Source organism: Copidosoma floridanum, unplaced genomic scaffold (assembly GCF_036245765.1).
Source record: "Copidosoma floridanum isolate Cflo_tuat_1 unplaced genomic scaffold, Cflo_Japanese_pri ptg000001l, whole genome shotgun sequence".
Taxonomy (NCBI): Eukaryota; Metazoa; Arthropoda; class Insecta; order Hymenoptera; family Encyrtidae; genus Copidosoma; species Copidosoma floridanum.
The window spans coordinates 9,572,627-9,598,554 of record NW_028321878.1 but is presented as its reverse complement, the minus strand read 5'-3'; the positions used below and the strand labels follow the sequence as shown (position 1 = coordinate 9,598,554).

General features: G+C 37.5%; 1 protein-coding gene across 1 annotated transcript; it reads right to left on the bottom strand.

Annotated features, from left to right (window-relative positions):
- Positions 1-1,552: 1,552 nt before the first annotated feature.
- On the bottom strand, positions 1,553-25,928 carry Lmpt (four and a half LIM domains protein limpet). Its single transcript, XM_014363573.2, has 6 exons — positions 23,869-25,928; positions 16,783-16,983; positions 15,082-15,256; positions 4,490-4,659; positions 4,215-4,401; positions 1,553-3,740 (listed from the first exon to the last, which is right to left on the bottom strand). Exons 1-6 carry the CDS (start codon positions 25,144-25,146, stop codon positions 3,583-3,585), a joined length of 2,169 nt encoding a protein of 722 aa, XP_014219059.2. The 5' UTR covers positions 25,147-25,928; the 3' UTR covers positions 1,553-3,582.

The following is a 25,928-nucleotide window of genomic DNA, read 5'->3' as shown; positions in this document are numbered from 1 at the left end:
GCAAACCATCGATACTTCTGGCCTCCTCCGAAAAATTTCATTGAAAGTTAGTTTGTTATCAAAGTGAATAAGTAACATCACGTTCAAATGTATTATAGATTCAACGAGTCCACATCCTGCTGAAAAATACACGCTTTCCATCGACATCCTCTTCACATCAAAATGCTAATGCAACCCCATATAGCTTATTTTCCGCAGCACTGCCGCCAAGAGTAACAGAAACATACCGAAATTCTTTCGACCCCCGCATGGCAACGCCAGATGTGACATCCTTCCGAAATCTCTCCCCCATGCTCTTCCTATATATCTCCATACACGAATCGAACCACTTTAAATGCATGCAATCGAATCGGCCCAGCACAGCTGGTATAGTAATCGCCAGCGGTTGCGTCAAATATTCGTCACGTCGGACGCGTCCGGTAGTAGGTATTGCAGCAGCAAGCACGAATAATAATAGCGTCGTTACGCGTTGTTCTCTCGTCTATTTGGTCCTGCCTAATCGAGAAAAAAAGAACCAAACGGCTCATTCGAAAAAGATGCAATCGAGCAAGCTGCCTTTCCAATCGATTTCATGCTTACACTGCCACTGACTGTGCACATTAAAATATATGTGTTGACTAAACTAAATGAGATTAGAGGTTATGAATTTTAACTGGTTATGACTGTGTTCGCATAAGGCTCCGTTAGTTAAGTCAGTTAAGGTCACGTGATCATTTATCATAAGTGCGAGGGAGACAACATGATGTTACCTCTAAGTGTGACCTGCGTTCTAACTAAGATACAAACGGCAAAGAAAAAAAAAATATTCAAGACAAGACTACTTAACTTTTATCCCTATGTAATTTTGAGGAAAAACTTTTATTACGCGAAATAACAGCTAGCTTATCTTAAAAGATAATAGCCATAGCTGGATTATTTTGAGGTACAAAAAGTGGCTCTGTAGTCCAGAGGCGTACAATGAAGGGAGGCTTAATACTTTGACCGTAATGCCGGTGCAAGCGTCGTAAACTTTTTAAATCGTGCTTGACAAAGGATTGTATAATTTCACGATGACCTTGTTTGCTTGCGTGATATTGTTCACGATGGAGTCGAAAAAGTTTCTATGTAGAGTTTGAAGAAAAAAAGTTAGCAGAGAATCGTGACCAAAAACTTGTTGTTATTGGCTTTAACGCAAGTGCACTTTTGTTGGTTGTTCTAAAAGAATTTTTTTTGTGTGGATCAGTATGCTAGACAATACTTCTATGATCAAATTTATAGTAAGTTCTATAAAATTTTATTGAAAAAAAAATTTTTTTAAAGATCAAATATAAGTTGACATCAAATTAAATTGTTCACAGATTAATAAAATAATGCAAGTTTTTAAAATCCAAGGAATCGTCGGCATTTGGCGTTCGTTAGTTTTATGTATTTACTCACAACCATTAAAAATATAAAACCCTCACTTTTTGTAAATAAAACATGAAATGTAGAACGTACAATATTTATTAATGTATTTCTAAATCCCAAATATATCTAATTAAATTTTTAAAAGAGTGAAATAAAAAAAGAAGTCTTAAATAATTACATTTATTCATATGTCAATTTTACATTGTAACAGCTATGATGCGCTGAGTACAGAATAGATGTTTTTTTTTTCAATTCATAATAAATAGAATTAGTAAGAATATAGAGTGGGTACAATTTTTTTATCGAAGCCACATTTGACTTATTCATAAATATTTTCTTTATTCAACGATAAACGTTCAGTCACATCAAAATATAGATATTTTTTTTAAACTTTTTTTTTCTTTTAAATTACTTCTTTTTGTTATAAGTGTAATGTATAATCGAGAATCTTTTACGTTTAATATACAAGGCATTAGTTCTGCTAGTGGTACTTTATTGATGCGAATAATAAGGCCCCAGTTATTTTAAAATTTTCTTTTTTATTCGTGCATCTCTCACGTGCAACCAATTTTCATACCATAAATCTCCTTTTTCTCTGCTGCAGCCTAAAAATTTCATATTATACACATTTTTTTTTAATTTATAGATAGAAGAAAAAAAGAAATCGTTCTACCACACGCGGGTGCATTACTAGACTTACAGAACAATGAGAAAATTAATTTTATTATTACTTTAGAAAAAAAAATTATGTTTAACACATAATGTACCACGTATCTGAAGTTAAGAAAAGTATTTAGATATTGCACAAATTGTAAGTATAATTGTGTAATGTGTGTGTACTTATTCGCGTATTTAATTCATCGCAATTTTTACCCTTGATAAAAATAAAATGACTCTGTATACGTAAAATTCATTTGAATGGGCTCATAATGTAGTTCTGCACGTTTTTTTTTTTTTTTTGTTGTAATTTTTTTACTTTTTTCTAAGTTCATTCAATAATTTTTCAAACCCATTACTGGCGAGATAAGCAGCCCGACTATCTCTTTTACCTATATTTATTTATATATATATAAAGCGAAAAAAAAACAATAACATTAATAATAAGCAAAATCGTGACTTAGCCAGTTCTTAACTTTGTCATCAACTTTACCCTTTTATAAGACATGGACTTGTCATTCGTTTAAAGATTTAAAATCATTAAGTATATTTGAGCATTGCTTGCATGCATCTCATAACACTTAATTTGATTTTTCTTGTTTATCTTAATTTTGTGTTCTTTTATCTGAAATCCTTCGAAATATCGAGACATTTCTGTCACCTTGTCATCCTCGAAAAAGCCTCACTATCATAATTTATGTTGTCTCTTTCATTTCGCCGATTCATAATTCTCTACTTCATCAAATGTATGTGATACACACGCACACCTTGACTTACCCACAGGACACAAATTTTTTTATTTATCTTCAATCACTGACGAAAAACGAGGTTAACAAGTTTTCTAAATTACTACACGACTACGCAGCATCAAGGCTTGTTATTGTTCTAGTCGACACCGAATAAAATGTTTAATAGTTAAAGCTTTCATCGCACCTCAAGAACAAATGGTAGATTAGTTCTTTTATCGATTCAAAGAGCCAGTTACATGATGTTACGTTACAATATTACCGCTGGAACATTATAGTGTATTGCGTCGTTGAAATGTAAATAATTTGTAAGTGCAATCCTAAACCTCAAAGCAATTTTCCATACGAGTTTGTACAAAGTCATACTCGCACGAACCACATAGGATCACGCAGAAACTGTTCTCATTATCGAACTTCCAATAAAAGCTCAAACTATAATTGACTCACACTCAAGTCCACCGAGGGCTCCAAAGCCCGTTAACCATCACACCTTTAAAGTCCACGGTGAAAAAAGTTCAGTGTATTATAAATATTCAAACAATAGCTTTAGTAGCAAGGGTTTGCGCAACAATCAACAAAGCCCACACTCATGCATGCTTATGTCAATATAATATCATTATCATCATTATCATCATTATCATTCTCTTGATAATCACAATCAGGATCATCATCCAAATTATCATCATCGTCATCTTCCAGATGTTGAATGTCGCTTTTTTATCATAATCATCATGTTGGTTCAGTGGCGACGGAGCGGGAGGAAAGGCTAGATTCGTTTAAAAGAAGGCGATATTTATGATAGCTTCTGCTTGGCGCACTCGGGACAGATGATGTCTTCAGCGTCGGTGATGAAGCCGCGGCCAACCAGCGATGTCTTGCAGCCCGCGCAGATGAAGCAGTCGTTATGCCAGTGCCTGTCCTCAAATGAGATGAAGCGAGTACCACCGATACCTGTGATTTTTAACGAAAGGGAAAATAACTGTCAAATCTCTATTCTTAATTATCAATTCTGTAACACTTTTAACATAAAATCAGCTTTTGCACGAGGCAAGAAATTTTATCGAAATTGTTCTAAAAATTCTAGTAAATTTTCCAAAAGACAAAAAATAATAAAGTGACAGTTTTCGAGTAGATACAATATATGCAGTTTAGATTTACAATTTTCACGATGGTAAAATTTATTAACTAGTATTACCTAGGATGATAATGAACGTGGCTAACCCCTGAACTACCTAATGTCTTGACTATACTTACTTGACGACTAAAACCTGTAAATCAGTTACTTGTTTTATCTAAAAAATATCTAATTATTTTGTAGATAAACCAAAATCTACATAAATTGTCTCCATTTAACTCTAAAAAGACGATGAGTTTGTTTTTCTCCATAAAGTAAAATTGTCGATTAATATAACCATCTGCACTCACCAGTAATCGGTTTTGTGCAGGCGGTGCATCTCTTGGCGAAAAGTTCGCCGAAGCAATTGGCACAGTAAGGCTTCTCGTCGCGGGACGTGAATCGCTGGCCGGCCAGAGATTGATTGCAGTGGCTGCAGGTGAAGCAATCCCTGTGCCATGGCTCGTTCTTGTATGTAACACCACCGCTAGTGATAATCTGCAATTAGAAAAATAACAAAACAAAAGTAATTTAATTCAATCTTTTCTCTCGACTAAATTTTATATCGTAATTTAGCATCATGTACCTGATTGCATTTGACGCATCGGGTAGCGAATTTGTCTTCGTAGCAGCCGGCACAGTAGATTTCCTGCTCACGCGGAATAAAACTCTTGGTGCCTATAGGATTCTTGCAGACTACGCAGCAGAAGCATTTCTCGTGCCACTGTCTTGTCTTATACTCCATCTTCTTGGTGCCTGTGTTTTATGGGAAAACAAATACATCGTTTATATTTCATCTTTCTGTTAATTTGAACTTTTTTTCCATACATTCGGCACCTCATTTGACACTTTCATGTTAAAAAAATTGAGTTAACACCTGCATACTTTGATATAACTTGTGAAATTAATTTGTTAACAGCTAAAGTAAGTAAATCGCGCCCAAGCTTCATGCTTGAATAACACGGCTTTTGCATGCATAAATATTTATATATATTCAGCGTGACAATGCTTCGAATTAATTTGGCAAGATATAAACATGCAGCAGCCCTGAGAAAATCGTAGGTTGTGGAACTGAAACGGAGACGCTTGCTCGACACCTAACGAACTGTGTGCTAATTTGCAATTTGCTTAGTTCTCGCATTTTGGCTGGAATTTCGCGCACATGTTATGAATGTGCAAGTGTACGTCGTACAAAAAAATTTTATTTTGTTTCACATGGAAGTATATTTATATGCGTGCATGATATAGAAGAAATTGATTTGAGAAATTTTAAATAAATGGTAGGCTAAGCACAATAAATGAAGAAGCTTGATCATTATTATTTTGAGGTTCAAAGTATAGTTATTTACGTAACAAGTGCGGAAAAGACGATTTCCCACACGAGTCGTGATTGACTCGCACACGTGGCTGGAGTTGACGGGAACGAGTGCCAGTTAAGCACACGAGTGCGTAGCACAAGTGTGATCGCAATGCACGAGTTACCGTCACCAGTCGCGAATGTGAGTCCATCACGCGAATGTGGAAAATCGTCCCGCACGAGTTGTGTACAAGATTTTTAGCAATAAGTGCGAGGAAAATATGAAATAAGTTGATGGTTCTCAAGGAAGGTTGTGCGGGGACCAGGCGGCGGAGCCCTCGGTGAGGGGTACGGAGGAGCAAAGCCCCCCTCACAGCAAAAATACCAAATAATCGTCTAAAAAAAAAAAGTGTTTTTATGCCTCAAATATAGAAACAGAAATTTGATTAAATTAAAATTTTATTTTAAAAAGTAAACTTTGAATTATTTAAACAAAAACATTTACGAAGAATTTTACAACTGTAACAAATTATGTTAAAGGATCACACACCAACACAATGGGATTGTGGTTCCCAACGAAATTTTCTAAAATTTTAATATGATACAGTTTAATGGAATTATCAAAAAAAACTCATTAAGAAGGAATTTTATTTGAGAGTAGAAACTTACACTGGATAGGGTTATGATAGTTGTACACAGACGGTATCTTAACTCGTTTTCCGAGAGATTTCTGGTGTGTAGAAAAATTTTTTTCGGTGTGTGGAAAAACCTTTGCCGCACATCTTTTCCGCACACTGTGCGGCAAAAAGAAACCTTTTGCACACACTGTACGGAAAATATTTTCCGCACACTTTTTCTGCACACTATGCAGGAAAATCGATTTTCCACACTAAAAATAGTGCGGAAAACACCTATTTTTCGCACACTATTGCGAAATAGTAGTTTTCCTACGAGTTTGAAAAGTCTCTGTTTGCGAACCGAGAGGTTTGCGGCCCGAGCCGAAGGCGAGGGACGTAACGAGGTTCGTAAAGGAGACTTTACGAACGAGTTCCGGAAAACTGCTTTTTCGCCCGAGGAAGTACCAGCCTCCCAAAATCACCTGAGGGTGAAAAAATTATTTTCGTGCGATTACCTAATTACTTTTCACGCATGGCGTTATTTGATAATTTTTATGTGACTGAAATTGTTACTAATTATTTTATTGCGCTTTGTTTGTTAGTAAAGCTATCACGTTTTGGTTGATTTCTTAAATAATCAGTGCATAGTATATACATACGATTTTCCGATTATTTACTCTAAACTGAAACTGCGTTGAATAAAACTTGCCGTTTTTATTCTATTTTTTATGTAAAACAGTGAAATAAATTTTTAAAATTTTAATTTAAAAACAATTTCTAAAATTTAAAGAAAATTATCCAATATCTACAAATACACTGGGGTTGGGAAAAAAATTTTGACAACATATGCATGTATGTATTTGTAGCTATATTTATAATCTGATGAGTGACTCAACGAAAATTTGATGCATACAAGGGTAGAATGAAACACATTCGGAAAATCACGCATGAAATATTCCTCATAATCGAATTAAAAATCACATTGAAATTATATGAATAAAAATTACCAATTAATTTAATTATCTAGTAAAAACAACCAATGATTCAACCATAGCGTTCAAACTCAAACCTGAACAAAACGAAACAAAACAAAAAGTGACCATAAATTTCAAAAAGGAAATTAAAAACCGAGTCGGCACGCGACGACGAGTGCAAAAACGCTAGTACGCCGCAAGGCCGAAACGCCACCACGTACTTGTGGGCGTGCTACCTTTGCACAAACGTCTCTAACCATTTTTTTTTCCTTTCAAAAAATCCTTTAGCTCTTCTTCTCTTCCGACGTAGAGGCATCATTTATTCTACTGCTAAGAGTTTTGGGGAGGCGCGTGCGTAAGATAAACCGACGTCTTTAAGTCTGATGAGACGCGGAAGAAGAGCCTCCATCTGTTTCTCTCTTTCTCTTGCTATCTATAAAGAGACGATGATCTAAGCCTAAAGCTTCTTCTATGCGTATGTACATATACAGAGGGCTCGCGGATTTTCGTGCGCTGAAATTCAGCTGGTGACAATGAGTTGTACAGATTGAAAATAATCCCATAAAGGAGAATCGATATTTTTTTTTTGTATATTATATCATTAACCTTCGTTTATGTTTGAAGATGTTACGCATTGGCTGTGTAACCAGCAAAAACAAAAGATCTTTGAAAATAGACTGATGTCGATTGGACACGAACTTACAACGGCTATATGACTTGAAAATGACTGTCAGAACATTTTACTCAAGTGCAAATTTAAAAAAGTAGAAGATGTACATGACGACGTAGAAAAATTTTCAACACCAGTAAATACGCGTAATTATTAAGAAAGAAAAAGACTCACCAGAATAATCCTGGCTCGCGAATAACTTGCGTGCACTGTATACAAATGGATCTTTAACGAATTATATCGGGTATATTATGCGCGTTGATGATTACACATGTGGCACAAGGCATGGAAGTTCTAATAAATAAACAAAGTGCTAGAAAGACACTCCTGATCTTCGAGATCATCAAAATCAACGTTTTCACGCCCTACTCTACTAGTAATAAATGATCGTTGTTATGCTCTAGAGGTAAATACAGATAGCTCGCCTGATATCGCAACGGAAGTGTACATGCATTCATACAAGTTCCAAGTGAGCTAATGTATGCATTGGAAAATTGTTTTCAATTGATTCCAAATAATCTGAATAAAAATTTCTATTTTTACAAATTTATTTTAATTGTTACTCCAATATTTAGATCAATTTCAAGATCAATCGATTTTAATGAAAACATGAAATGTAAAATAAATCTTGAAACAGCTTCAACAAAGCTTCAGTAAAGATTCATTATACTATTTTGAAACATTTGAAGTCAGTCTACATCAGTCAATTGGAGACTCAAGAGCAATAATCAATCCCAACGATGGCTACATCGGTCTATTTTTGAAAAACGATAAGCGCCGTGGAAATCCACATGCGTGTCCAGTAAAACGTGAGCTTCATTTATAAACGCCTGCTTGACCCAGACTGCAAAACTCAGGCCGCAGACTTCATTTCCAAGACCAAGCTGCTTAAAGTACATCAGCAAATTAAAACCCAACCGATGGATTTTTGGCGGCTCGAAGGCATAAAAGTCTCGATAAATCCCGATGGAGCCGTGAGTCAAAGTCAGAAAGAAAAAAGAAGAGGAGAGAGTGACGTCAGTCAATGATGGACCTAGTAGGCTGATTCCGTATATGTAAGGCTGTACGTGTAAAAGCCGCTACGTGTGGATGGCCCAAGGCCCCGATGTGGCAACGCGCAGCAGTAGAAGCGCCTCGCGTGCAAAAATGACGTCCGATCAGCCGATTTACCTCTCTTCCGAACTATAGATGGGCGTAAAAATCACCTATTCCAATTAATTCATGTTAAATTGTCACATGCGCTGTGAGATTGACAGAAAACGATTATTTTTGCTTTTTATAAGTGAAATTCAATGACAAGCTTGTAAAAATGAGAGCAGAGTTATGGTTATGGCTTATTTCGTTGAGTCACAATTTATTTCGATGGGTAAATTTAGTGCGTAAAACATTTCTTGTCATTATCAAACATCAGATTCTTTTAAAAGTGTTAAAGGTCGGAATTAAAATTTAAGTGTGATTATTTTGTAGCAATTTTTCGATTAGAGGCTTACAAAAATAACAAAATGCGCAGTCAAAATGAAGTTAAGCGGGTCCAACGAGGGCAACGAGATGTACTATTCCAGTCTTTCTTGGGAATCCCAGACGGCTGATACTTTCAGCTCCAAACCGCGTCTAAATTTATATACAAGTACGCGCCTGTATTTGAATTGCCAAACTTGGTTTTATGGCCTTTGAGGGAGCGGTCTTTTTTTCTTTGAGCAGATTCATTTGGAGCTAATTAAAGAGTATTGGAAAACTAATTAATGGCCGAATTTGATTGATAGCAGAAAAAAATTCATCTTAAATATAAAATTAATTTCTCTTCCAAAAATTTACGTTGTTAATTCGATCTAGTTCTGGTCAATTGCAACAATTAACATCTACCATTTGAAATGAAAAGTTTAGTACTGAAAATTTTGCGGTTGATCAGTGAAAAAGATTCTAAATTGAATGTTGGTGGTAAGAATGAACAGCACCTAAAATTCACTAACGTGAATAACTGTTGTCTCCAATTATTTGGTGAATCAGTAAGTATTTATGAGTGATTCAGGTTCGAAGTGTTTTGGTTAAAAGTGTTGTCGTCAAAACATTCTTGAGCTGCAATTCAATACTTTTGAATATGTGTTATGCCCTAAGCCCAAAAAGTTAGGGAAATAGAGAAGTAAGGTATGGTAAAGGATCATATTACATACTGCAAATCCAAGTGTTTACAAATAAAACACTTGAATGTTTATTTATTGTCACAAATTTAAAAAACTTACAACTTTGTACTTTCAAAACACTTAGGCATTTCATTTCAAACCCTTGATGACTTCACACTTTTAACATTTAAAAATAAAAGACTGAATTTTCTAAAACTGAACACTTAGGTATTTAAGTAAATCACATGCCTAATGGTTTTTCAATTATCTGAATTGAAGAGTTATAAATGCGTTATAGAACATTAAATCATAAGAATTTAGTTTTACAACACTTGAATTTAGTAGTACTGAGAAATTATAGGTTGAACAACAATACAATCATTCTCAGTGATTGCTTGTTGCACTTGCGTGATGTATAAAAAAGTAGCATGAGTCATTTAAGTAAAAGTGTAAGAGTGAACAATTGTTCATCTAAAACTAACCATCTACAGACCCTCGACCTATGATTCCCGGTCAGCGAGTCAGGGGTTGTCATGGTATGGCAAAATAAAATGCCAGCCAAAACTACTTACCGAGTTATTAACGCGAGTTTATTAGCTAAGTGCAAGATATACAAGGAACGCACCAAAAAGGAGAACTTACACGCTTCGATTTCCCCGATGAAGTCAGAGTCATGGCGTATACTTATGCATGTATAGCGCAACTATCAGTACGAGCTTCATCGGTAAGGTTGCCTCGGCCCAGATCGATTTGAGAAGGAAAAAAGGGACATTATAGACGTGACCTTCAAGCTGTTGTGCGTACCTGAGTAAAGGTGGATTTTTCAGACAGACTATGGGTGCTCTACCTTATTTATCGTATATAAGGTAGGAGACAGCCTTGTAAGAAGCAAACTGTATTTGTAATATTTATGTGAATGTATAGAAGGATTGTAAATCATGGAAAAGAAAAACTGTCTGGTGTTAATATGAAGGTGGATTAATCTGCAGTTATAAAGGGTCTTCGCGACATTTGTCTAAACGTATGTTCAACCGCGAACTAAATATTACAACTTTGATAATTACTTACGTATAATGATCATAATTCAGACATAAGTTTTTTTTGATTTGTACAATTAACAATTTTCTATTCATCATTACCAATCAGTTAACTACATGAGGGTCACACCAGGTTGCGACACCCTCGTTTGAAATTGCTGTAATTGCTGTTGCAGTTACTCATAATAAATAAAAATTATTTTATGACTACTAAAACTTTCTGATACGAAAAAAAAGTATCATTAAGTCGTCTAATCGTTCAATATAAATACCTATCAAAGAAGCCCCATTTGTTGCCCCAAAAACCAAAAACAACGCGATGGTGATCACCTGGCTCAGCGCGTCTCGGATCGCCGAGTAGACATTGGGCTCCCAGACAGCACCGGAATTTGGGATCTCCTTCGAGTGGCACCATGCTAAACACAGCAACGTCCTCCTCGCGTTCACGTGCTCGCCTGATCCTGTCCTCGCCAATGGTGCGCTGCTGCAAATGCAGTTTGCTCGACATGCGATCGCTCAACGAATCGGCTGCCGTAGTGCTCATCTTGCTGGTAGGGCGACTCGTGGGTTTGTTACTGTTGCTTTTGATGCCGTTCTTGTTGCTGCTAGTGCTAGTGGTGGTAGTTTTTATCAGCTTGCGGGCTGGATTAGGGCTCTGCAAGCTGTGCGCGGGCTTAGGTCGGAGATTGCTCTCAGCGACCCAGCGCTGGTAACTGCTCCCCGTTGCGCTAATTTTTGCTGCTTATCAGGGACAGTTGGGTGAAAGATACGACTGAGCGTTAACTGCTGTTAGATTTGTTTAAATCCTTTATTTTTTCTGAGCTCTGCTTTGAAGGCTGATGCACATCAAGAGAGTTTAGGTTGATCTTTATATTATCTAGTCGACGATAAGATAGGCCAAAGCCAAGATAGGCATTGAAGGAGAAAGCGAAATTTCTGTTTTTCTTCGTAACTTCTCAAAGATTTGCAGTAATTTTATAAATTTCTTTTTCGAGGAAACGCATGAATCATCTATATTTTTCTATAACAAAAATAATAGTCTTTTTCACCTTGGGTATGAAATGAGTACTGAGAAATATCTGTTGACGATATACGAGGAAAAATGAAGCCGCTGAAAAGTTAAAGGTGGAAAGACCCCTTTGCGAAAGTAGATCTGTCGAAGTCGTCGATGAAAGAGAAAGGCAACGAAAAACTAAGTGTTAATTCTCATCTCACAAAAAAAGGAGAAATAGAAAAAAGAGCCGTGCGCAGCACCAAAACAAACACGAGCGCGCCCGGTGTGTTTGCAAACGTCTGTGCACGCGCTGGCGCGCCCGCGAAACTACGAAAGCCCGTGGTTAATGGGGAACGCACGGAGAAAAGCAGAAATCGGAGGAAAAGGAGCCTCTGTCTCTCTGAGATGTGCTTGTTGTGTGTGCGATTAGTCCGACAACTTGCGACTTACTGAGCCAGACCAGATCGACTTCTCTCGGCGGCTCGTCTTTTTCCTTTACTCCTCCTTCTTCTTTCCCTCTTCTCTTTTTCTCTCCTCCCGTACTCTTTCTGGAGAAGAGAGCCACACCGATTTGTACGTACAGTATTGGTCACGTGTGACTGTCACAGATAGATAATTTTTGTACGATATTTTGTGCACACGGGCACGCGTACATACTTTTTTTTTTTTTTTTTTTTTTTTTTTTTTTTTTTTTTTTTTTTTTTTTTTTTTTTTTTTTTTTTTTCTCTTAAGGCGCATGTACCAATGACGCAAAGACTAATGCGCTGTGAAGAAAACTGTGCCTAATTTGATTTTCCTGATTTTTTAGATCGATGATTCGTAAAGATTCTTATTTTGCTCGAGACATTTAATGTCTGTAACTTATGATGTGAACGAAAACTCTTATCGAGATTCGTTTTACAATCCTTCAGAATACTCAGTTTTAATGTGATAACTTTAAAAAATTAATAAACGATGTTTGAGGACTTCTTCTATTAAACGAAAAATTAATGTCAGCTTTGATCCTTATCGCATTCCGACATGTCTTTGAACTCTTTTGTATTCTTCTCACATATTTTACACGCGTAAGATTTTACCGAAATTGAGAAAGCTCTTCTCCAATTAACTCTTTCAAAAGATCAACAATTTTCGGACGCATACTATATTTAATATGCTATATCATGCGATTAAAACGTGTGGACGTAATTTAGCAACTGCTTAATTGTCGCTGGAGATATCTTTTATGTGAGTTGAAACGTGTGGAAGCGTGCCTTAATTTAATATTCTCTGTTGAGTACGCATTAAAAATTTTCTAAGTCCAATGGTTTAAATATTAGAATTAAAATTTCGGATGTTCACCTTTTCGAGAAATTCTTAAAAAATGATAAAGGAATAGTAAATAAACCAGTTGATGAATAGAGCCCACCCCACAAGCAGATGATTCAACCAAAAAACGAGAGAAGATAAAAAATAAAGAAGATAAAAGAAGATAAAAATCAAAAACATTAAATTAGAATTAAAAATAAGGTAAAAATAACGAGTTACCAAAGATAAAAATTACAGAAACATTGTAATCAAGAGGTACAGAGAAAAATCATTATCATAAAAAGGAGACTTGGTATAATACATTGTAGTATTGGGACTTAATATAAACCATAAATTTTCTCTACTCAAAAAAAAACGTATTCAAAACGTCCATCGTATTGTTATACTTGTTTGTACAAAAAATGCATCGTTCGTCCACGAAATCTACATATTCTCAATATGAAATGACAAAATAAAAGAAGGAACTTGCTAGTAAATCTACCAAGTAAATAATACGGGGCGCTTCGCGCATCATTAATTATAGCAACGGCTCTCCTCTACCACAAATATGATATGAAATCCCAAGTGGACGAGCCAGCTCACGTCTCATGCATATAGTTGCAACATTTGGTTAATGCGTGGCGCGTTGGTAATTTTGCAAATATCCTGAACGATGAAAGTGGCGGTGGCTCAGCTGTAGGAGTGTGATTTAAGTATCACAGAGGGCTTTTAACGAAAATTGCACTGCACACCAGACTTATTTTATTGGTTGTACTCCGTTCGCATGATTAAGTTCTGTTCAGCTATACATTTATTTGTACGTGCGCGTGTTTTGAGGGGATGGCGAGATTGTCAAGTTAAAGGGTAAATATGTGGTGGTAAATTATTAAATCAATCCCTGAAAGATCACTCGTGTGGCTTTTATATTGGTGGTAAATAAATTGTGTCATCAATTGTTACACTGCTGTTACAAGAATTTGGAACGTAAGGGTAACTTACTAGGTTCAATTTTTACGAAATGTAGCAAAGAAAAATAAATTTGTTTTTTTAATACAGTAGCCACACTAGTGACACCTGAGATATTATTTTATCAATCCACGATTTAAATAGCAAATGCGAGTTAGCAAAAAAAATTAAATTTCGCTAAGCTGAAAATTGCTTTACAAATAGAGGCTTCATCAAATGATGAGTCAGTGTTTGGATATGTAAAATACATCGCTGTGACAAAATATAGTAGTTTCCTCGGAACAGACATTCTTGCATAATGTCCAAGTGTGATTATTGAATATTGAAAAGGGATAATTTTAACAATTATTTACGCTTTTTACAGTGCAAAAATCATGTACTTTTTACTATGTACATTCTGTCAGGTTTTATCAATTACCAATACTTCAGGATTTCATGTAATTCAAGACATATTAAACACAATATTTACATCATAGCAATCAATCACAATCAATGACATATTATAAGCTTTCCAACTTGAGATGAATACAATAAAATCAACAGTACGAATTTTTCTCTATCTAAAATTAGCTCTGATAAATGAACATGCATGTATAAATAAAAAAACATCATGACTCTGTTGATTCCACTTTCGTTACACACCATCTCGTCATTATCACGATGACGAAATTAACATCGACCACCAGGTATATATACTATACTTTTGGCGTTCGGAGGCTGTAGCAATATCAGCCCGAGGTCCCTGAGTCCCGGGTCCTTGACTCGTTTACCTTATTAAGAAAAAAATCGTTCGAATACGCGCGCGTATATTATAAGAGCTCACTCACACACCGTAGTAACCCCTTCCCTCCCAGGGGACCATACAGCAGGCCAAAGAGTGCCGATATGAGTCATCCGCGACTTCGTGAAAAATCAAACTCCTGGCTCATTTTTTTCCTTTCGGTGCTGTTGCTGGCGTAAGATGTTTGTGTAGAGTTTTTTTTTTTTTTTTAACTTTATGATGTGTGACGCAATGCATCTTGTTTGATCGAGCGCACAGTAAAGCAATAAACGATGATAAATGAATCGTTGGGGATTGGTTTTATGCTGCAGAGTTTGGAAAATAGTATACTTGAAAATTCTCAACAGTCAAACAAGAAAGCGTGTACCAAATGCAAAATTATAATCACTTGGATGTAATATCATGGAAAAAGAAAATTAAGGTAGTAGTAGTACGTACCAGCACGGAAGATTTCGCCGCATCCATCGCAGCGACTAGCGAATTGGGCATCATAACAGTTGCCGCAGTAAATCTTGTCCAGCTTGCTGCCGAATTGTTTGTCCACCAGAGACACTCGGCACTTGTTGCAGAGGAAGCAAGCCTCGTGCCAGTGTTTGTCCTTGTAAGACAGATCCTACGAACAATCGATGGTCTCAGGACAATTGAAATAATGGCTCTCCTATTAGTTCTCGCGTTCGCCATTCTCTGTTTTCTTTACGCAATTTTTTACTTTTTCACCGTTTTTATTTTGCTTACAAAATTATAGGAAACACGAAAAAAAATATTTTTAAAATAAGTTTTTTGCTATAATTTTTACAGCTTATACCTTAAGCCTATGTGTCGGCATATAATATTTGTTATCATTACTTTTTCAATGATATAATCATAATCTTCTTGAAATGAAAAAAGTATTAAAAAATACTGAAACGAGTGGTTTTTTTTTCATTGCAGTGGCAAATACAAAAGTTGTAAAAATTCAAAAACAGTATGTTTTAACGAGTCTGCGTTTGCGAAAAATCAAAATTATTTATGAGAAACTAAACTTTAGAAATTCGTCTTATTGTTGACTAATGTTTTCTTTGATTCACGAGTATACCTATACGACAACTGTAACATTACAAAATTGTGCAACCAAGGCACTAGTACTCTGAATTTGTCAGTGTTAAGAAGTAATAGCCTTTTTGTAAATATGGTAATAATAGTCCAGAGCACAGAGAATGAGCGGGGAAAAGCGAACGACGAGTGCATCATCGTTTCTATTTCTGGGAATGAGTAGGTCAACGCCCATCTACATAACGCGAGAACGCCGCTAAGCTGGCACATCTTTTCGTGATCTTTCGAAAATTTTCTCGGCACTCTAAATTAAAACGCCACATACCCCTGAAATTACGTGAACTACTCACGATTCTTTGGCAGTATAATTATGCTTTGCAACGCTGCATCGATCATCGGAGATTCAACGTCGATTCAAGTTTTTTCTTCCTATTTATAATTTAAATATTCGCTCTGCTGAAGAGATTTTATGTTTATATCCACGCGTGTTAGAAATCGCCTTTGGCAATTTGTAAAGGACCTTTGTAATAATTTCGATTTACGAGCCAAGAATGAAAAGTTCAATGTGTAATTGTATTATTAACAAGAAAAAGGGGGAGGAGAGAATAGTCATGTCAGAAATAGAAAACTATAAAGAGCTCGTCATCGTCATTTTTTGCCACTCTCTTGTCAGCCACTTTTGATTTTCGCATATTCGCGGAGCGAGGAATATGGATACAGGAGAGGAGGGTGCATACCGCTATTCTTGGTTTTGAAATTCGAGCTTCTCTGCCAGTCCATGTGCAAGAGAGAGGAAATTTCGGGGTCGTAGTGGCAAAAGAGTCGAGAAAGCTCGAAAGTTCGACGTGCCGTGTGAAAATGTCGGAGAAGCTGAGCAATGGACCTGAGAGCTAGAAGTGCTCTTTTCTTTAATTTTATGTAACTTTGATCACTAAGGGTAGCTCCTTCCCTTAGAGAAATCCATAGTCAACGCTGTTTATTGGAGCTAGCTTTTTTTAAATTTTAGAGATTGTTTTTATGTATTATATATTAAGGTACTAAGGATTTTATATATTAAGGTTTGCGCGATGATATTTACTTTTACAAATCTAAAAGGTAACAGCATACCTTGGAGTCAATGCCAATGATTTTGTGGCACTCTTCGCAGCCGTTAGCAAAAACGCTCTCGTAGCACTTAATGCAGTAGGGATGCTCGTCTCTAAGGACATATCGCTGGCCCGTCAGCGACTCGTCACACTGCCAGCAGCAGAAATGGCCACTGTGCCAGTCCTTGTTCATTGCCTTCGTGTACTCGCCACTGAAAATTAACTGTAAAAGAAAATTCTTGCGTCAGTGATAGTGGATCATTATTATAACAATTATTTATTATTTATTTCGTCCGTCATAAGTAATTCAAGTTAAGGGACCTCACGATCTCATTCATCGTCTATCATCCAATTGGATTTTTGCAACTTATGGCATTTACTTTTATTGGTTGATTCGATGTGGTTGGGGACAATTTTTAAGCGATCTAAATGATTTGAATTCAACGTGCCAAAGATAACATCGATTTCAACTTGTGTAACTTCATTTATTAACCTAATTGGAGTCCAATTAAATTAAATCATCTTTGGGCGTCCTTTATAATTTTTTAATAGTTTTCTTCGAGCTGTGAAACTTTACAAATTCAATAAAAGTCTTAAAGATCAAGGTAGTTACGCATTTACTCGAAAATCATGCGGCACTTAATTGCCTGGTACAAGACTCGAAAATATAACTGCATCGTTAGAGTCAGTGCCAAAATTCATTGGTTTAAGAACATATAGTTTTTCATGTTCGTAGATCAAAATAAATATGATTTATTTTGACGAAAAACTTTGAAATTAACAGAAAAATAAAGAATGATACTTTATAAATAAATCAAACTGATCGTCATATCACGTAAACAGTTAAAACACTTTATGATTAAACTTTCATTTAGAATATACTGATTGGAATTTTTTAAAGCATTTTCACACTAGTGCAAACTCTATAATCTTACATAAGTTGAGGAAACAAAAGAGGAACATTTTTATTTCATATTCACGCAAACAATGATTTTCCACTAGATTACGTATGTCCTTTTATGTAAGCATTCATATGTGACTGTAAGTACGTTTCAGTGCTTCGGTGCTGTATTCATTTGTTGCCTGCGTAAGTGGCTACATTTGTTATACAGTAAATTATTGACATAACATATATGATTGATCGTTGGGTACAGTGGTGGCCAGAACAGCTAGTTGATTGTTGTCTCAAGATATGTACCTTTGGTTGAGTGCTGTTGTATGTGCTGGCTGAGAGCTTGTTTATTATATACTATATATTCTTTGATTTTTTATTTTTTTATTTTTGTAGAAAGTATTTTAGAATAATGGAGCAAAAGTAAATCAGTGACTTGTGACAAATGATTTGTAACGTATCGTCTATTCGACCGAACAGACGCATCATTCAGTGTTTTCGTGCTTAATGTGGTTTGAAGAATATATTGTTCGAGTAAATAGAATAATTATAATAATAATAATAATAATAATAATAATAATAATAATAATAATAAACAAAAGGCTTGAGTATCCGACCCGAGAATCGAGTCTCGAAAACTTGCCGTCGAACTTCCCCTTCCAAGGTTTTCGCGCGCAGACGGATGTTCGAAGAGCGTCGCTACGATTCCTCGCTTACCTTCTCTGAAAATACTCTAAATAGTTCCGTGATTTCTATGACTGAATTATTAGTTGTTCGCAAAAAAGATCGAAGTTTCCCGTTATCATTTTTTTTCGTTAATTCAAATTAATTCGCAATAGCAGTTGTGCGGAATAACCTCGGCAAATTTTCTCGAAATGAACAAGTGTAGCCCGACTCGAAACTTTCGAAAGGCGCACTTCACGCGTCCTTGGGTGAACCTGCATACCGGCCCCAAAGGGTCTACAATCAACTGCGTCTTATCAGCGTTCCCGAATCGCGTACGTGTATGACTTCCGCGTACGTCTCGAAGAGGAACGTTTAACAAAGGATTGCCAGACATCGGCATCCCGAGGTAAGACGTAGTGGAGTGGAACAGGACCCAAGGAAGGTTGAAGTTTCTGGATAGAGAAAGACAGAGAAAAATAATCTTCTCAGCCAGCACATACTCTTCAGTGACGGCAGGATGGTGGTTGTTCGGCTGGTTGTTGTCGAGCTCGGTGATCGTGACCTCGGCGTTCTGGTCATGGCTCTCCCTGCGCTTCGTCGTCTTCTTAACTTTGCGCGTCTTGCGCTCGGTGGTCGTGTACACTACACTGTCTACGTCCGCCATAATGCTGACTACTCTTTTTCCTGGCTTTTTCTTCGCTCTTACTACCGGCTCTACCGTAGACTACCAGAACAACAAACAACGATAACAAGAACCGTGCTGCACGGCCGCTTAAAACGGACTGTGGTGTTTCTTCTGAGCGCAACGTCCCTTTCGAAAGCCTGCGAAGTGACTGAAATCTAGGAACCGACCGGCCGGGGCGTTGTCAGAAAACGCGCGCTGGCTATTTTCAGATCCCCTGGCTCCAGAGAGAGCACCAACTCTCGCTTCCTCCCTCTCTTCTCTGGGACTCTAGTCCTTCCTTCTCTCTTTCTCTCTTTCCTCTTCTTTTCTCGTGGTGGTAGCCCCTTCTCTCTTACTTTCCACCACCGCGACGTGGTGCAAGTTGTGCCGGGTGCAACTTATCCGCGCTTGCGAGAGATCACCGCGGTAATATTTGTCCCACTCCTGCGCTGAGTTAGGGATACTGTTTTCGTGTCTCTTCCTCTTTCTTGGGCACGTGTGTGTATGATCCGCGGACTCGAAGAAAAACAAGGGGCTTTGTTTTTTTGCTGGTATGTTGTCTTAATTTACTCGGTAAGTGATCTTGAACTTTCGAGCGACTTTAGTCAAAAAAATTTGATGGCTTTCTTAAAGAGCACAAATTGACGTTGCATTTGGCTTTGATAGCTCAATTGTTTGATAAACATTTTTGGAAACTGTACATTGAAATTTACGCCATACCTGGTATATAAACGAGGTGTAAGGAAGCAATACCTTTCCTCTGCTAATGTATGTCAATTTCAAATAGCCAAAATTATTCCAACAGCCATAACTCGAGTTTCCGAGTCCTAAAAGCTCATACTCATCTTGTCCGAAATATCTATCGAATGGGCATCAATACGTCGGACGCAAACAGATGCGAAGCCAAAAATAAAATACCCCCAGGCAATCATCAATGGGTTCGTAATTATGAGTTGTGTAAAAATAGCCAAGACCCCCTTCCCTTCGTCTTTAAGAGCAACAGTGATAAATTCCGCCGTGTCGTCGCGAAAAACATTTTTCTAAGAGCAAAAAGAAAAGAATTCTCTAATGGAGACACAAGTACTCAACTCTTCTCCCACCTACATGAGCTTGAGTGTCGGGTGCAACACTTCTTTACAATATTTCTCGCCAGCAGGGAGCTACCAGCCGTGTAATCGTCGCCGCGACGTCGTCGTCGTTATTTTTGGAAATGGTCCCGCACCCAAACTATGTATGTATTTACGTATGTATACATGTACCTTCGTCCGAGCAATACATGAGAAGAAATAGCCATCATCGTCGACGTGTGCGGACTTGTTTGTTTTGCGCGAAATATAGACGAATTGTTTTGGACCACTGTGTTGTCTCATCCCTCAATCTTTTTTGCTAATCTATTTTCGTTGGTTAAGATACTGCGTAGAACTCAGAAATCATACAATCAAACCAGTGATTGTTGAATGTATACCAAATCCGGAAAATCGTTCATCAAACTGTTAGGTTTTTTTGTAGCTATGGCAATTTTGAACTCATCGTTTTTAGAAATAGATTTTACCGCAACAATTATAAGTACTTTTAAAGCTGAATACAGTCGCATTCATGCGTGAAGTTCAATTTTGCGTGAGTGGTTGTACAAATTGACTGAAAAGCAGAAATACTCCCCAAGTTTGACTGCGAATATTTTTGGATGCTTCACTTTTGTTTATCTCCAATCTAATATCAGTGGGTGCTTTATAAGACTCGCTCAGATGTTACTCCATGCTACGCTAGTTTATGAGCTTGCTCGAAGTAAAAAATGTTGTGAATGTTGCGCAATTAAATAAGTTGTGAGCATATACCTGACGAAATTCGTTTGGTAAATCATAGGACGTGTAATTTCGAAGGACAATCTTCACCACTCAAATACAATTTTGCACAAACCATGATTGATGGTGGTGATGGTGACGTGTATCATAATTATATTCTATAGTCTACAAAAAAATCCGAAGTACATAAATTTTCAAAATATAATTTCATGCTATCGCGATGTACAGATGAAAGCTATTTCGCAAATGATGATGACTATTTCGACGCAGCATCTGGAAGCTGATCTCGTAACACTGGACTTGTCATTGTGCCAAGCAGGTGGTTCCTCGTCGGTAGCGGAAAAATAGCATTGAGGGGCCTAACTTGTAGATACAAACGCACATATACGTGTAACCTCGATGATTGGGTTGGAATGTTTCCACGCATCACCAATAATCGGTCGAAGAGACAGAAAAAGCGCCAGACGCGTGTTTTGACGATACGAATACCTCCTGATAAAAACGTAGAAGTGACATTTTTGCTAAGATCTCGCATGCTAGAAGTTTTTTGCACGTGCCACGTATAGCTTGCTTAATACGGACGTTTATCACAAAATGAGCCTGTTTGATAATGAATAGTTTTGTGTATAGTTTGATGATATGTAAGGTTTTTTCATTTTAATCTTTTAGTCTGATTTTTTCAGTTCTTGATAAAAAACATTATGTATCATTTATAAGAACACATATCTAGTCACTAAAATTGTCACGTTGCATTCAAAGTTATTGGATCATAAATTATTTTCAAAACGATAAAAGTGTAAGTTAATGCAGTTTAATTTAGCTTAACGATTTCTTTGAAAAATCTTTATCCTTGGCTTAAATGCTAGAAACCAAGTGCCAAAGATACAATACCTTTTCAAACTGTCATTGGAGTGTTAAATATTTGGGTTTTTCGTAAATACATTATTTGGCGACCCCCTCAGATATTTCCGGTTTTGAAAAATAGACTATAACGTTATTTGTTTTCTTTAATGTTTTATGTCTTCGTGCACAAGAAATTTTAAATACTGCTTATATTGAGAAAACTCACAAAAGAGCGAGGTCTTTGAAATTGCAGCCAAATTTTAAGTTAACCAATTTTGCCTGAATAACAGCTCTATCTACGACATCATCATGTGGTCTTACGTAACAAGAAATCACGTGTACCTTACTTAAAGAAATAGTAGTTTTCGTCGGATAAGTGCCACCGTCTCCGGAGCTATTTTGCGGCCCGAGGGACGTAAGGTGTCCGCGGAGCGATGGCGCTTATGTGGCGAATCCTATTTTTCCTACCAAGGGTACACCCGACCCTCAAAAACGCCCGAGGTCAGAAAAAGAATTATTTCTAATTTTTCACTTGTACACAAAATCTCTAAAATCATGAACAAGAACATCAGCGTTTTCTCTTCGGTTTTTTTGATGTATTCAAAACCCATGCGAACAGTCCGCGATTGAGAGAGAAAAAACGGAATATAGTTCAATTGTCTCCGATCTGGTTTTTACCATGTATAACATTCCTTGTAATCTCGTTGCAGTTTGACTTGTGTGTGCGCATATAGTTTTTTAGAGAGATTGATATTTTTGGGCGAAGCCAGCGAAGAAGAAGATACAGACCCCACGCGCATAGCACACGGCACTAAAGGCAGACGCCGTGACATAGAGTTTATATGTGTGTGTGATCTTGCATTTCTATAGAGCTTTTTTGCTCGAAAATGTTGAGATCGAGGAAAGAGAGGGACAAAAATTTAAGAGGTGGCATTTTGAAAGTGCGGTGCCTTTTTCTTTTTCACCGAGGGTCTTTTTATTTTTAAATCGGAGTAAATTCAATGAATCGCTGCGAATAGTTGAATCTCGTAAAAAAAGCAAAGTCAGGGAAGTTGTCTTTACTCGTATGACACCAGTTTTGATTAAACTGTCGCACCAAACATTCGATTTCAAAAATCCCCTGGTAATGAAGATTATTTAAATTTTGTAGAAGATTTAAGACGATCCGTTTCTGTCTTAAAATGACGCAGAGCTTAACTCGTAGGAAGTCATGAGGTGCTTCAGCGATCGTTTAGAATAATCAATTGGCCTATGAACTGCAGTACGAGACCAAGCTCGGGAAATTTATGGCCGTCAGCTGTCGTAAAGAGAAATTTATTCGACCGATTCAATTGTCTTACTAACCGTTTTCGAAACGTTGGCGCAAATGTTGGAAACTGAACTGGACATTGAATGCACAAATTTGTCTTTGATGAAAAGTAGCATTTACACATTAGAGCTTGAGAGCTTGCAGTATGCTAAAATTACGGATATTGAGAGTATTTAGTTATCTTGGGTTTAAAAGTAGGCCTTGAACTAAATTTATTATTTAAAATGTGTGTGATTAATTAACTGGTCAAGACTGGTCCTTTCGTCAGGTAATTCGATAACTCCGTCGATTAGCATTTTAGATTCTTCCACTGACTCTCGGCAACTGTATGTTTGTGAAAATGGGTCATTCGTTAAGGTTTTCTAAGTAGGTTGGACGCCAATCTGTTGCTCCAATAGTGTGAATTTCATTTCGATGTTGTAGTATCTTTCAATTAAGTTATGTTATTAATTGGAAATTTTTTTTTAGTATTATGTTTTAGTAGGACAGGAATTAAAAGGATATTTTCTGCATCAAGTATTGTAACATTAAATTACTATATTGTGTACCACAAAAAAATATTTATTAAGTCCATCATGTAAAGTGGTAATGTACAAAATGTAAGACAAAAATGAATATACAAAGTGTGTTCATGTAATCATTGGCAGATTACATATACTGATAGCTACAGAGATATACCAAAGGAAACAAATCATTGGGCCAGTTTATCAAATCTCTGTATGTCTCCGTGCTATTATACATACCCACTAATAAATAAACTTACTACAGATTTTAAAATTAATACTTATTCCCGTCATACGTTGGATTTACCTACAAACACACACACTCACACACATCTATAATGATTATTAGATTATAATCTACGTAGGAAATAGAACAATCAGAGGAAACTAATGTGGACTTTCTAGCGATTGCTAAGTCTTCGAAATTACCCAAAAAGCCTTATTATCCCCCGGATCCGGGATATTGAACTGGATAGGCTGCTCTAGGACGCTCGAACCCTCGTCTTCGGCGTCAACATACTCGCTGTCGAAAGATTCGTTGTCGATTGACAATTTGACTCCACCCTCGTGCCAGTCCTTTTTTGCGCTCAAAGTGTTGCCAATCACGTTCCTCAGATTTTCGTAGTCGTCACCAGATGCCTGCTCGAAACTTGATACTTTGACTAGCTGGGTTTTGCTATCAGTCTTGGCAATCGTAACACGTCGTACCTCTCTCGATGGGCCCTCGTCAGTGCAGGAATTACAGTTGGGACATACGCTGCTTAACTTGGCTGATGAATTTGGAAATACCCTATTGCTCTCAGGACAAAACAGTCTGTCCTCGAAACTCGTCTGTATCAGCACGGAGATGCTTCTCTTACTTGACGCCCGGGACAAAGTGCATTCACTACCTATGGGCGACGTGTTAGTCCACTCGTCCCGCCGCACGTTGTTCCGATTGGCAGCGACGTCGCGAATCTGGATCTCAGATTTACAACGTTCTGGGTCGCGCTGGCGCTTTGTCCGTTTAATCGTCGTGAGATTCTCGGCAGATTTGCCCAGCTCCGTATTTTTGCACTTAAGCTTAGCCGATCGCTTGCTGGCTACGGCTGACGTTGACTTTGTCGTCCTGTGAAGCTTTTTCTGCTGCAACTTGGCTTCCTCATTCTCGTCATTTAAATCACCGAGTTCACGCTTTATACGTACTTCCGGTGTCTTTGAGCGTCTGACGATCCTTTTTGTGCTTGACTTTGCAGCGATTCCTTTAGGCTTGGCTTCAGTGTTCGCTAAAGATGATGGATCGGATGGCTGGCTCGGTAACTCATTAAGAGGTAATGCCAGATCGTTGGTCGATTTTTCAATTAAAACCCTGTCATTTTCGTGCGTCATGACTTCATCCGTTTGGCTGCCAAGTGGCAATGAAGACATATTCGTGGTTTTGACTCTGACGCAATTGTCGGCTGGGCTTCGTGGCGGACCGAGGCATAAGACGTCAGGCTCGGACCTGGTTTCCCTAAGAATAGCCTCGATCTCACTGCAATCTGCGCTTGATTTGCCGACCAAGGTGTTGCCATCGGATAATGGTCTGGATCGATGAAAATAGTCAATGCAGCAGCTCGACGACGGATGGTCCGTCAGGTTTAGCATGCAGACAGCGATATGCCTCACGCAGGCCACCAGTTCCAAAGCACCCATGCAGCCGATCAGTATCGAGAGCTGCAAGCCCATTATGGAAGTTTATTTATTTTTTCCCTAATTTACTCGACGGATTTTGTAGACTAAAGGCTGTCTCTCATAATAAACTGCTTCCAAACCAGACGGTAATGAATGCAGTCTTCATCTTATGAAACAACGCATTCATTGTAGTTTATCCATTCATTCAGTAAAATTTTTTAACTTGATTATGTAGTTTCCGAAAAGCCTTAGGAGCGGTAACGCGTTCACTAGCTACGATCTACCATCGTTTGTTGCTCTTTTATTTATTTTTAATTGTTGAATTCCCCAAGGACAAACGTGGTACGAGCACGTGGAGAAAAGAATATAGGCATTACGTAATATTTAAGGATGATGATGAAGTAGTAGTGCAGGCAGTATACATTAATAAAGATGCACCAGTTGTATTGAGATTTTCACGCGCATTCGCTAATACGAAGCGACACCGACAGGTAGGTGATAGCACGCGTCATCGCTACTATCATCATCGATACCACCACCACCACCATCACCACTACCACTACCACTACCACCACTAACTCATTCGCCCTACAGATCCAATACCGCGATCGCGGCACTGAGCACCTGATTGACTTATCCCAGCTTCATCCGGATGGATTCACGATACTACTGGCCTCTGTTATTTAGCCTGTTAGGCGGCCCGAAATTTCATACCGAGCTAGCCGCCAAGTGGTAGTAGTAGTAGCAAAAGTAATAATAAGTGCTGGTGGTAGTGGTATCGAGTCAAATATTGCTTACACAGAGAGACAGACGGATACTGGCCCTGGCCGAAAATC

Excerpts from the sequence above, each read along its gene's own strand:
- Lmpt (XM_014363573.2), bottom strand. The coding sequence starts at position 25,146 with ATGGGCTTGCAGCTCTCGATACTGATCGGCTGCATGGGTGCTTTGGAA. Across the intron at positions 4,402-4,489 it reads GATGCGTCAAATGCAATCAG|ATTATCACTAGCGGTGGTGT; the intron begins GTACATGATGCT and ends TTCTAATTGCAG. Across the intron at positions 3,741-4,214 it reads CTGCACAAAACCGATTACTG|GTATCGGTGGTACTCGCTTC; the intron begins GTGAGTGCAGAT and ends TAAAAATCACAG.